This window comes from Metopolophium dirhodum, chromosome 2 (genome assembly GCF_019925205.1).
Source record: "Metopolophium dirhodum isolate CAU chromosome 2, ASM1992520v1, whole genome shotgun sequence".
Taxonomy (NCBI): Eukaryota; Metazoa; Arthropoda; class Insecta; order Hemiptera; family Aphididae; genus Metopolophium; species Metopolophium dirhodum.
In genome coordinates, this window is record NC_083561.1 from 7,463,025 (window position 1) to 7,478,289 (window position 15,265).

At 26.4% G+C, this 15,265-nt stretch overlaps 1 protein-coding gene across 1 annotated transcript; it reads left to right on the forward strand.

Moving 5' to 3' along the window:
* The first annotated feature begins 6,872 nt into the window (after positions 1-6,872).
* On the forward strand, positions 6,873-15,018 carry LOC132939530 (gastrula zinc finger protein XlCGF57.1-like). The gene is made up of 11 exons (XM_061006752.1): positions 6,873-7,080; positions 7,903-8,016; positions 8,083-8,451; positions 8,539-8,653; positions 8,746-8,865; positions 10,104-10,250; positions 10,401-10,570; positions 11,486-11,673; positions 11,749-11,920; positions 13,804-13,922; positions 14,021-15,018. The coding sequence occupies exons 1-11, from the start codon at positions 7,024-7,026 to the stop codon at positions 14,238-14,240; spliced, it is 1,791 nt and encodes a 596-aa protein (XP_060862735.1). The 5' UTR covers positions 6,873-7,023; the 3' UTR covers positions 14,241-15,018.
* The last annotated feature ends 247 nt before the right edge of the window (positions 15,019-15,265 follow it).

A 15,265-nucleotide genomic window follows, 5' to 3' on the forward strand; every position in this document is an offset into this window, starting at 1 on the left:
TTTAAAATTATTATTTATTTTACATTATGTAAACTTCAATGAACTCTTCGTAATCTGCAATGATAATATAATAGTTTACGCTACCTACGCATGATGCACCCAGGGTTGTTATGTTGAAAACACATTTAAAATATAAAAAAAAAACTTATTGATTTTGTTTTAAACGATTAAAATACATGTTTTAAGTATCAATAAAAAACGTGTGTTTAAAATAATATAATTAAAAAGCCGCTTACTTTATCATACTGTATTGAAGATCGAAACACCCCCCCCCCCCCACCCATAAAAAAATTGTAGACGTTTATAATATATCATAGGTTAATGTGTTATACGTTTCGGAAAATGAAGCTGTATCAATATTAGGGTGCTTAAAGAATTATTATCTTTATTTTACACGTCCTAAATTGATGTTCCGCGTATTTTCCAATACACTTTTGTGGTTTTTGATATTAGGGAAATTTAACTATAATGATCAATTTAACTATAAAAGGGAGTTCTAGGTATTTTGAATTTTCACATTTTTGTATTGTATCAACTTATAACTACCTTTATAATTAAAATATTGAAAAAAAACAACGAGATAATTAGGTAAATTTACTTAAATATTAAAAAAACACCTACTAAAATATCATACTAAGTATAATATACCTAATAGTTAATACTACATATTCCATCATTAAAAATATCAAATAAATGTATTTCTGTATTTCATAATTAACTTTGATTTTATGTACCTAATTACAGTTTATTCTAATTTATATTGTGTAGTAACTAGTAACTTTATGATACCTTACCTATTAGCTTTACATTATAATATTTTATTCTATGCATCACTGCAGTTTTCCAATATTATGACAGAAACACATTTTTTTTAAATCAATAAACGAAAAACAAATAACTTTGCAATAAAATAAAATATGATATTAATAAACATAATTTATTAATAATAATTAATAAGCAATTAACGTATAATTTGTAACATAAAATAATAATTATGAATATTACAAATAGCATTAATAAAAATAATGTTTGTGCTTTTATTCTATTTTTATAATTTAACCTGTACAATAATAATGAGTACCATTGACGACGTTTAAAATATGTCATAAGTAGGCACGTTATATAATTTATATTTATATTCCCATTTGTAATTTGTTTTAATGGGTGATTTAATTTATTATAATGTTACGTTTTGTAAAATGAAACCATATCAATAAGGACAGTAAACGAATTATTGTTTCTGTTTTAAACGTCCTAAATTGATGTTACACGTATTTTCCAACACAGTTTTGTGGTTTTTGAAATATTAGGGTAAATTATTGAGCTTTTATTAATTCAACTATAAAAGCGAATTATATAGCCTATAGGTATTTTCACGTTTTTATATTGCATACATTTATAACTACCCAGCTAAAAACCAATGAGATAATAGGTAAAATTACTTTAATATTAAAAACGACGACTAAAATATTAATTTATTATACATATATATATATATATTTAATACTACATATTCCATCATTAAAAATACAAAATAAATGTATTAGAAATACGGAATGTGTTTCTATAATTAACTTTGAATTTCTGTACTTACAGTTTATTCTAATTTATATTGTATAGTAATCCTTAAATACGTTTTTCTCTAAAATATGCCATGAAACCTATCCTATAAGCTCTTAATACGTCGTCAAAAATTTCAGATATTATGAAAATACAACTGAGAAATTCACAATACAATAAAGCCCTTACCTATATTGTGTCTTCACGACGTATCGTAATCCGTAGACAGGCACTCTACATTTTTAGTTTTGAAAATTGTATTAAAATCAAAAACCGAACATAACACATACACGGGATTACATACAGATACGTTTACAAATTCGCAACTGAAGTAGGCACTAAACGTTCCCAAATCAATACCTAAAAGGCTAAAACATACCAAACATAGATAAAATATTACGATCGATAACTGCAGTGGTGTATTGGGGGGTATACGGGGGTATACGGCGTATACCGAATACGCCAATTGAATCCATGGCGTATAGCTTATGACAAATTAATGATACGCGGGTATACGCATAGAGTAATAATACTAGGCCGTATCTACCGTATATCCTATATGGCAATTTTAAATAATTTATAAATTATTGTAAAATACCTACATCTTGACGAGCGTGAATTGTAATATAGGACGTAACTAAGATTTTATATTTTTACGAAAAATGATTATCATTTAAAAATCAAGGTTATCACTTATAAGCCTTGTAATCATGAACTAAGATTATATAATTATCTTAGTTCATGGTTCATGCTTGTAATCAAACATTCATAATCAAGATATTACCCCACCTTCGTGGATGTAAACGTTTTCTGAATAGGGGTAAACAAGGATCTAACATCATGTTAGTCTATGGGCTCTTTTCCTAGGTTGACGTACCTTACATTAAGTTATAACTTATAGACTATAGTGTTATTGTTATACACTTATACTTATTTGTATAACTTTTGTATTTTTGATGTATTATTATTATTATTATTATTATTATTCTAGATGTATTATTTTTGAAAGTGGGACGCGTTCTAGATGTTCGTTGGGTAGCTAGCAGCTGGAAAGCTGTCAATGTTGTTTGGAGAATGTTCCCGGCTTTATGCAAACATTTTTCTGAGGTATCAGAAGATACTCATAAAGACTCTAAAGCAAGAAAAAAGTATCGAGGTTTAAAAGTAAGATTAGCTAGTCCAGAATTTTTGACCGACTTAGCTCTGATGTGTGACTGTCTTCAAGAATTAACTATTTTGTCAAAACAACTACAAGATCGTTCCACAACACTCATTATTGGTCAAAAACATATAAATAGAACAATTAGGGTATTAGATTCTTTTAAAAATGTACCAGGGGAACATATGTCTGAAGTTTTAAAAATTGAAGATACTATGAAGTTCAAAAATATTCAGCTTTTCACCAATACAAAAATAATTAAAATTAATTTCTTACTAGTCTAATAAACAACTTAAAATCTAGATTGCTCGATAATAAACAAGATGATATGATTATTCAAGATATGCAATTAATGGATATAACCAACTGGCCAGAAAATATTGACATACGATTTAGAGAAACCGAGGTTAAACGTCTATGTAAGCGCTTTATGCTCAACCAGGAAAATGCAATAAATGGAATCAGGCAACTAATTCATGATCCAACAGTTTTACCAAAAGACATTATGCCAGAATTTGATAATTTTTATAAAACATTTCCTGTTTCAACAGCGGAATGTGAAAGAGGGTTCAGCTTAATGAACAACATATGTACTAAACTAAGAGCAAGGCTTACCATGAAGAATATTTCCAACTTAATGTTTATTAATATTAATGGTTCTCCATTAGAAAAATGGGACCCCAAAGACTATGTGAAATCGTGGATGGTTAGTCATAGATCTGCAGAAGACACTAGAACCAAATTATGTCGACCAGCTATCGTTGCAAATAGTGAAAACAAATCAAACCTTTGGAAAATACTTTAAGCAAATTAAAAAAAAAAATGTAAAATATTTGTCATATTAGACTATTAATTTTTTGTTTTTAATTTAGTATATTGTAAAAAGATAAATAAAACTCATAGTTCGAGCGAAGCGTGAAAATTTTTTTTTGATCCTACCTGGATCCCTCCATTATATAAATCTACTTGAATAAGGCCCACTGTTTATTTTAGCAATACATCACTGCCGATAAGGCTAATGACTTACGAGTTCCGACAAAACTGTTCGTCTGTGCAAAACCTGACATTTTATGGTTTAAAATAGGTGTGATGGCGTAAAAAAAAATTTAAATATAATTTTAGTTAAGGATTTATAAAAAAAAGTTCTAAAACTCAGATTTTAATCTATTTGTATTTGTTTCTTTTTTTCCAGGAATCGCAGAATTTTTATATTATAGGTACACGATTTATACATTATACATTATACTATTACAATAATTCAATAACGTATTACATTTTAAATAGTTTATGATAATTATTATTATACCTAAATGGTTTGCAGTTTTACACTTTTCAATGTCAAAACAAATCTGTAATATAATGCATAAGAAAAACAAATATATGTATATTTGTTTATATTTACAATGTTATTTCGTAGTTGTATGTTATCAGCTACCTATAGCCTATATTATATTATTTTTATGTATCTACTGACTACTATGCCGATTGAGTTTAATTGTATTATAATTTAATATACCTACATGAACTTATAAGTAAAATCTAATTATTTATTTAGGGTTGATACATAAACATAAGAATTATATTATAATTGTTTTTTTTTCTTTTTAATGTTACTAGTTGTTATTTGCTGTTAAAAATAAGGAATACACGTTTTATAATTAAATATTGTTTCTAATCTAGAAATTAAAAAGATACAAATCATACATGTTTATTGGACTGAGTAAAAGTTCTAATCCACCATTGTAAATATAAGATTAAGTATTAGTTAGTATTAAAATGTAAACTAATAATTAAACTATTAAAACTGAAATATGTTTGTGTACGCAAAATAGAGATATTTCATTTTGTAATGCTATTTATGTACTTCAATATTTTTCTATAATTCTATATACATAATATAAATAATATTTTAATTAACAATGAATAAATGTATACAACTATAGTCTTATAGAATATTATATCTGTTAGATTATTTTATCAGTAAATACATATTTTAGTATATTAACCACAAATGGGCAGAGTATCACCTAGTCATCATTGCCAGTATAATTAAACGGATATATAACTGCATAATACATAGAAACAAATATCATTGTTTGCATTTTAATTAAATAATGCAGTGTTCTTGCATCTTATTGTATATAATTAATGTATAATCCAATATTAAGTTAAATTTTCTAATAAATGATTAAACGTACAACGACACAGAATACAAATATGGTAATATACTATAGAATGGACGCATGTAAACTCCGCCATGGGAACCTTTTTTTAGTACCTATAAACACCGCCAGGAAATTAAAAAAAGGTAAAATTGAGTTCATGTAAACACCACCAGTGAAAAAAATAAAGTAACCTACACTATACAGATTATTATAAAACAAAAAATCATAATTGTATAATAATAATTAACCTTATTAAATAAGTATATGCCATAAAATATAAAAACTTAAAAATAAAAATAATAATCGTTCAAAGAAATCATACAAATTGCAATGACCAGTATTATGTTAAAAATACACATGACAATTATTGTAATAACTAATAATCAAAAAATATGTAGATATATTATATTATTATGACCTTATATGTAATATGTTCAACATAATTTATCTTTATTAAATGCCCTTTCGATTAAAAATGGTTTTGAAAACATAATTTTTAGTGTTCATGCCGAAAAATCGCTCCTAAGTACACCGCGTAGCCGAAATATGGCAGTATCGTAAACATCGTATAGTTAAAATCGTATTTTTTTTCTGGAGCTCAAGTCCACCGAGTGCCGCACTTGGGTAGTACATATTTTGAATCTTTATTCAATGCCCTTTCGATTAAAAATGGTTTTGAAAACATATATATTTGGAATCCACGCCAAAAAAGCCTTAAAAATATACTTATAATTTTGAATCTATGGTGGTTACCCTTTCAAGTACAAAAGGTTTTGAATGTATACATTTAGTTCGTTTTGAAAAAGCCGTCACAAGTACACCTCGCAGCAGCATAAATCGTAATTCGTAAACATCGGATGGTTGATATCGTATTCATTTTTTAGAGCTCAAGTCTACCGTGTGCTCTCTTAGAAAAGTGCAAATGTGGAATCTTTATCTGATGCCTTTTCAATTAAAAATAAACTATAAATTAATTTTGGTGTTCATGCTTCTATGCTTCATGCAACTTCTAATTATTAAGGAGGATTGTTATTTGTAATTTCCTTTTATTAGGATAGTGAACAAGTAATGATATAGCCGCTACTTTACGTGTATTGGTAGTATTGGGAAAAATAATTGAAATAAAGAAGGTTTGTTATTAAGTGATTCCAAGAATACCTACTAAAGGTAATTTTTTAAAAGCTATTGCCTATTTGTAATAGTGTGATAATTTATGATCATAATGCGAGGTCTTTAACACATAAATAAATAGAATCAAGTTTATTGGTACTTATAGTATGATTTAATTATACTGGGTGACATTTAGATAACTAAGTTTAAGCTCATTCCCCATTGTTGACCCTGTTTACCAAAATGTTAAATTAGTTTTGTAGAATATTATAGATCGTTGGTGGGTTGTTTCTGGATAATATAAACTTTGTCCGTATAGCTGATTTGAATTGACTATTTTTATTGCACCTGAAGACGATCTAATCACTTGTTTTTAATAATTGTATAGGGATTTGTATTTTTATTTTCATACAATATTTTTCAATATTTTTATCATCCCGTTATTACTGCACTCTATTGATACCTAAATTAACATTATAAGGTGTATATTAGGTGATATTTGTAAAATAATAATTTTTTATGGTATTATTGGTACTACTTCGGAATAGTAAAATACTTTAAAATGTTTCACCATGTTATATTTTCTAATCTTAATCATTTTTTTGAAATTTGGTTGTTAAAAAACGTGCATAATAGATTCTATTTGTCTTAATTGCATTAATATAACTTATTAATATTTAATAATATTATAATTTCAATAATAATAATATTTATTATTCATCCATCTTGAATTATATCTGAAAAATAAATATTTTTATTAAAACTCCTTGTAAGACAAGAATAGGCAATAGAGTATGCAGGGACACGGTTACCTTCCTTATCAGAATTGATAAACGCTAAACGTCCGGGAGCTAACTTCACAGACATTGCCTATACCAGCACAGAATAGATAAAATTTATAATATTATATGAAATTTCATCTATTCTGTGCTAATACCTAATACCTATTGTTAATTCATAATAATAACATTGTACTGCTATAATTGTATAATACATTAATGTTAATTAGTGGTCGATTATAATATCATAATGTACGTGGAAATGATTTCAGATCTACTTGATTTGTTTAATAAACTATTAAACTTTGTAAGTGTAGTTAACTTAAATAATTTTTTGTTGAGAGGTATCCCACACATATGTAGCTGAAATAATATTTTATTTTAGACTGATATCAAACTACAATTTATATGTGGTATTAATAAAACATTATTTTAGTAGTGCGTTAGTTAAAGTTATATTATCTAACTTCTCTGTTGATATATACATTTAATAATCTTAAACTAAATTGTAAACAAGTAAATAAGTATCTAACATATTATAAAGAAAGTTATGGTGAATAGTGAATACCTAATATTTAGATTTAAAATTGTAAAATAAGCTGAAATAAATCTAAATGAGTAGTTATCTGGTATTATAAAAACTATTTAAAAGTTTTAAGTTTTCAATGCAAAGTTCAAAATCATATTTCAAAAATTTAATTTTAACCTAGGTACTATAATTATTATAAATAAACATTTTCAAATATTTACACATTTTGTACTGTATGTTTACATACTTAATATAGATATTGAATATTTATAAATTTAATAGTACAGTAGCAATATGATAATAATTCTGTATGTGTATTTAGAATTAAAATATAAATATGTTTATTGTATTACTTTTGAATTTTGATCCTTGTTTTATTATCATAATTAGTAAATACAATTTTTATTTGTGCTAATATTAATATATTTATAAGTAGGTCTTTTACAATTTTAATAGTATATACGGACAATGTTGGTGCATAAATACATACATATTCATATATTTAAGTGCATAATTATCTGAGTCTTAGTTATTATAGAATCCATAATATAGAGCATGACCAAAAACATTTTGTGTGATTTAAAATTATTATTATTTTAGATGACTGAAGTTGGAGTCTTGGATTCTTTTACATTCATGCATTCTGCCATAAATCTCAACTCGCAGCATGAGCAGTTCCTTAAAAGAATTCAATCATCAATTGATGAATTGAAGGTATGTTTTTATATATGAATATGGTTATTAAAAAAAAAATATTGATTTTATATGCTTATTTTATAGAAATGGTTACAAAATGTATGTACGGAATGGAAAGCAGAAGATTTAGCTTCTCTTGGCAATGTAATAGAACCACCAATGACACCTAATAATATAGATCTCAACATGAATGGCACCGATTACATCACACCACTTATTAAAGAAAAAATAGACTCTGTGCTAGGTTTTCGAAATCCAGTGAGTCCGATTTTATGGAGTGTTGGATTGAGACCCATACAAGATAGTAATTCTAAAGACGGATTTGAAATAGACGATGATCAAAGACTGCCTACAGATTTTGTTGCTCCTTCTTTTGGAGATTATGGAAGCCCATCTTCAGAACCTTGGAATGTTTTTCAAGAATCTAATTATGATCTGGATCAGACAAACATGGTGACATATATAATATATTAATATATATATATATTTTATATATGTATATAAAATTATTGAAATTGACAGTTAATTCAATTTTTTAAGGATGAAAAAGGTCCTCAAACACCAAATATAAAATTATATAGAAAGGAAGAGGAACCAGATATTATACAAGACATCAGTTCAAATTCATCATGTTTTCCTCATGAGATTAATCAAAGTAAGTTATATTATGTCATGTATAATAAATTATCATTATTCCGTTAACTTTTTTTATTATTAATTAGTATGGACATATAAAATGATTTCCAGTTGAAAATTTATTTCCATGCCAAAAATGTAAACACCAACTCGAGTCTTTTGAAGAGTTAGAAGAACATTTAAAAACACATCAACTCAAATCAAAATTCACAAATCTACATTTAACTTGTGGTAATTATATATTTTACTCTTTAATGAGTTATAAATAGCTATAAATAATTTAACATAATATATAACATACATATAATATATTTATGGATAGCAACAATCATACTATGAGTTTAATTGCTTGCTTGTCCTTATTAACTAATTTTGAATGATGTATATTTGGAGGGCCCTATGAATTATATTTTAACCGTAACTCGGAAGCTTCAGGAAAGACAAATAAACTCATTAAATACAAAATATCGAATAAATATGCTAACAATTATTTGTGGATATGTGTACCCGGATAACTATACTACCTATATAAGCCTTCTTCCTTATTATGATTATTCATATTTGAGGGGTGGAAATCCAAAACTAATTATTGCCAAAATTGACAAAATCAAGTTAGTTATCGATTCTTATGGAATAAATATCGATACATCAATTAGCGTCGTCAGAATAGATCAAAACTTATTATTTCCTAGTCAAATCTGCAATTCAAAATGACTGGTTAATCCAAAACGAATCTTTTCCACAAGTAAAAATGATATTTAGAAAATCAAAACATACTTTTTCCAGTTTTACAGCAAAACGTACTATTGTCAATGTTAAAGGAATAGGAATAAATCGTTAACTATATCAAAACCAACTATTTCCAAAACATACTTTTTTTTATGTTATGTCAAAACGTAAAAACCCATGTTGTAAGCACACCTATATATAGAAAAGTAAAAATGTTATTCCAAAACGTACTAAAATGTAATTTTAAAATTTTCAAGTAAGTTTTAAATTAAATTAAAAATATAACTAGAATATTTAACACATTTGAATTATTTTAAATATAAATAATATACTATTAAATAGTTTAAAAAAAAAATCTTTTCTTCAAAATGATTTGTGTGGTTATAATTGGTTTGTTTTTATTGGAAATGCTAAGATACAGAAAATCGCTTTTCCTGAAAAATCAGTATTTTGGCAATAGTACGTTTTGGATTTCCACCCTTTCATTTATACTTATACTTTACAGTATATCATGTAATGGTGTCACACATATGTGCTCCGCTACATAACCATTGATATAAAATTATATTATAAATCAATACCAAGTACCTATCAGATAAAATAATTTACATGATCTGTGATGTTCTTATTTTAAATATTTTGTTCTGAAATTGTATAATATGTATACTTTATATTTAATTAGTGATGGAAAAAAAATTGTTTTTTGTAAATGTAATCAAAACTTTGTTTTATTTTTTTAGCTTACTGTAATAAATCATTCTGTAAAAAAAGTAATTTACGCCTACATATGTTGATCCATGAAAACATCAAACCTTACGCATGTTTGTACTGTGATCGGCAGTTTACTCAGAAAGCCACAAGAGATATACACTTAACTAAACATACTGGTTGTTTTTCATAAAATTAATTTTTATTTTTTAAACTTGTTATTTATTGCAATAATAATTTTAAATAATTAAATATTTTTATAAGTAAAAAGTCTTTGTCTTCTAAAGACTGCAATTTTGTGTAATTACTAATTTATTTACAATTTCCAGGTGACTATTCATATTTGTGTTATGTTTGCAATAAAAAATATGCTACTAAAGGAAAATTAGAGTTCCATATGAAAACTCATCAAGAAGCACAATATGAATGTACATTGTGCAGTAAACGATTTTCTACTCAGCAATATTTAAATTATCATATGAAAGTACACCCAGATCAGGTATGTGTACTGACTGTATGCAGCACAATTATTGCTGCACACAACTATATTGTTATCTGGAAATATTAAGAACATTTGGTTACATAAATATATTGACTGTGCTTGTACTATGTTTAACTAAGAATAAAAATTATCCATTTTAAACTCCATGGGAAACCTTTAAATAAGTTTCATAAAAATTTATTTAGACTTAAGAAAAGCATCTAGAATGTAGTAGTAACACAGTAAAAAGCAGGATAAGTTAAGTTAATTTAGGTCTGGTTTTGTTGTATTTAAAGTATTAAATAGACAGTCATAGTTATTACATAGAAGAATTTTACATACTTTAATTTTTTTTATTGGTTTTAGTCTGTTTATTTGTCTTGCAATAAAGTATATTATTTTGGTTTTTTAGATTCTGAGCGGAGCGATGAATGTATTAATTTATCTTATATCTGCTGTAACCTCCTATTGTCAAATACCTCACAAATTATTATAATAATTTTATGGAATAGTCAATTATTAACCCATTTTTTGTAGAAAAACTATCATTAGATTTGAGAATGACAAATTAGTCTACAAAGACATTAAGATGATGTCAGCGCACTATTGGGTTTCTCTCTCTGGCCCATATATTCACGGAACCTCTAGATTACTCTTGCTGATCCCTGGGGCTCCATGGAACATAGTTTGAGAACTGCTGCATTCATACATAATTTGTATAATAAGACATGCGATAAATATTACATGCAATTGTGTGTCATTTAAAACCCAACCTTGTGAATTATCATTATTTTATGCTAATAATAATAAGCTCTATAAACTAAAAGCTTAAATAAGGGACATGTTCTATCAACTAGATGTACAACCTATTACAACTGTACAAAATATTTGATCAAACTTTAATACATTTTAAATCATATTTCATATTTTTAGAATACAAGTGGATTCAACTGTGATGTATGTCAAACAGAGTTTAAGAAAAAAAGATGTTTCCTTGCACATAGAAAACAGGAACATCCATTTTGTATGTTTAAATGTCCAACTTTTGAATGTGATAAGGAATTTTCTACGATCCAACTGTTAAATAGGCATATTAAACGATTACACGAAGCAAAGGAAAGGTAAATCACAATTTAAATCTTGTCTTTAATTAGATGAAGTCATTACAAAACTAAAATACTTAATTTATATGTTAGAAGTGTAATTTGTTCAGAATGTGGAAAATCATTTGATTTTCCTAATTACTTACAAAAACACATTGTTCGAGTTCATGGGCCTAAACGTTTACCAAAATTTAAATGCCGACAGTGTCCCTTGCGTTTTGATAATGACGTTATGTTACATGTACACATGCAATCACATCCAAAGGTATGAAATATTTCTATTTAAAGAAAATAATTTAAACATTTAAAAGTTAGTAACATTATGAATTTAATCCTTTTAGTAGAATAATTATAGAAATTACACACATATAGGTAGCTGTGAGATGGTTTTTAATTCTTGGAACTTAACTTTTTTTAATTCTTAACTTAATAGCTTTTATTAAGGAAAAAAAATAATTAAAATATCTGGGAAGTACGTATGCAAAACATCAACATTTGAAAAAACAATCTTTTAATGTATTAGTTCTTGAATTCCGTAATATTTTTCTGTACATGATGATATATCTTTAAAATGTAAAATAATAATACAACTCTGTTAAGTGCTAAGGTAAGCAAAATTTGATGTGTATTAAAATCCTTGGGGCTCTGTAAAATATTTAACTGTTGTAAGTCATTATTTTAGATTCTGAGTGAAACGATGAATGTATTGATTTTACAATGATGTGTATTTTTTTTTATTTTTTGTCTGTCATCATGGATTTGGGCAGTAAAACTGCTTCGATTTTTCTTCAACAGTATCTTGTTTGATGGGAAAGTGAATCTAGTTGGTGCATTGGGGAGGTCAAAATTTAAAATATATGAATAGTTATCAAAAGTGCCAGGAAAAACAACATAAAAATTAAGGGAAAACGAGAATTTTCACACAAAACTGGTTTTTGACAAAATCAATATTGAAATTTTAACTGGTTGTTTATATTCGCATTTTCTATAAATCATAAAATTTTCGAAATATTTTGATTTGTTTTGAACTGTTTAGGGACATTTAATTTTCCAATTTTATTAGTTTTTATTTTTATGAATGTCAATAAAACTTAATTTGTTGAGTAAAAATGCTTGAAAATGTAATACAACACTTCTACTATATTGTTACAGTGACATTTAAAATTTTTTAAAAATCCTTAGTCACAGTTTTTTTTATAAGCATTTAAAGTTCAAATCTTGACAAAATATGGAAAATCACGAAAATTAGCAAATTATTTTGAGTTGAGAATTCATAAAAATGTTTTTTTTTTTTTAATCAAGGTTTGTCTACTTTTATCAAAAAAAAAAAATTTCTACAAGCAAATCAAATTAAATTTTTAATGAGCGTTTGAAGTTCATATTTTTACAACATTTGATATTCCCTCGATTTCTCATATGTAACGATTTTCTTATTTTATTGTTATTCAAAAATGAATAACTGTAGATGCATGAAAATTTTACTGAATTTTTTTAGTTTTTTTTTCTATAAATATAATTAGAGGGGGGGGGGGATTATATACGTTTTAGAAAAATCTGTACACCTCATACAGTAACCTACACCACCGCCCACCAGAACAAAAAAAAAATTTTAAATTATAGTTGATTAAAAAATACAAGTTAATATAAAATTATATATTTTATAACTATTATACAATATAAAATTTAAGTATTATGGTATTTAGATAGCTTGAATAATTTTAGAAAACTAGATCTTATTTCCTTGCTCTTTTAGAAATATCATCTAATGCATTTTCAGGATTAACTTTAATGTATCTATGGACCGCCAACATACTTAACCCATTTAACCTATCCTGAAAATGATTTAAATTGTTAGTATTATTAATTTGAAATATAAATCAAAGTTTAAGAGCTACTTACTTCAGTCATAGTATTCTGTAGGTTTTGTTTTAACTCTTTAGAGCTGAAAACATACGTTCAGGAGTACTGGTAGATACGGGTAATGTACACAATATTTTTAAGAGGATGTCAGCGCACTATTTGTTTTGATGATTAATGATGGTTAATGCCTATAGTGAACCAAAATTGTATTTTAAAACAATACAATTTATGGCTATAATTGTGCATAAAATTGTTTAATTTTTCTATTAATTTATTTTTTGTTCGCAGGATATTAAAAAAAAAGAAATCAAACGTGTGAGTTGTCCTCGAGATTCTTGTAATTTATCATTTTACAACCGTGTTAGTCTTCGATATCACATCGCTGAAAAACATGATAATATTTATCGGTAAGATTATTCATCTATAGAAACTATAAAATTTACTAAACGTATGTGATAATATGTGGTTATAAAGTATTTTGTTTCAATCTTTTTGTTATTTTAAGGTATGAATGTGAAATATGTCAAAAAAAATTTGTTCGTAAAAATCATTACGAATTACATAAAGCTATTCATTTGAAACCAAATTTTACTTGCAATATGTGTTTCAAAAGATTTCGTAAAAAGAATCGCTTAGCTGCTCATTGGAAAAGGACTCATCAACAAGAGACATTTGATTTTGGCATGCTTTTTAGTGTAGACACAATTCACAAATTAAATTTATAATATAATAATATGTTTAATAAATTATAGTTAAAAAGTTAACTACCTAATGTTAAAATAAGATGTAATGTAAACTGATCAGGCAAGGATCCATGAGTGGTTAATAAGGGACTTTACCCCTCTCCTTTTTCCTCGTGTTACCTATGTAATAATGTATTATACTTTTGTATATTTAAAACAAAGCATTTTTATATTTGGGATAATCTTGGACATTTTGATTTGCATGAGTGTTTTTTTTAACAGGCCTATGGATATGCTAATTTTGGGTCACACACATAAAAATAATTTTTACTCACAAAAATCCAATTTAATTTTATGTATATAGTTGCCATTGGTTATAGAAATAAGATTAAAAATTTTAAGAAATGTATTATCTGCCAAGGACCTACTATTGTTTGATATTCTTTGTGGGCCCAAGGCCATGCCTCCTGACCCCCTCCCCTTAATTCGGACTTATGCAGACCCCTAGGGATCCATGGACCACAGTTTGAGAAACCTTGACCTGTATAATAAAATAATACCTATTATGTGCCTTCTAAAATCATTGGTACCTATTTGTTATCTTTCTTAGAGCAAAAATGTAACCTCCCTCCCATCACAAATTTCTAGATTCGTGCCTGAAACTAGTGATAAGAGCTTTATGGTGCTTTTATAGTTAGCTACACAATGTAGAGAAGATATTCTGTAGAGACGATCTTCTCTAAATCTTGGTTATTATTTAATCTTATTTGATTGTTTGTTATTAGTTAAATATTTAAATAAATATCACATTTTAAAAAAAGATAGACGTGTATTTTTGTTATACCTACTTTTTTTGATTTTTTTAATTTTTGTATTGAAACACAAATTACAAATAATTTAACAATGGACTAAAATAGTAAAATCTTACCCAATAATGGGCGACTCCAACTTCGGATGATCTGACTACTGGGCAATTTAAATTTTGAATTCCGCAATGCACCAACTATATTATATGAACAAGATACTGAAGTTGAAAATCGAAGCATTATTTCGACTAGGTACTTATC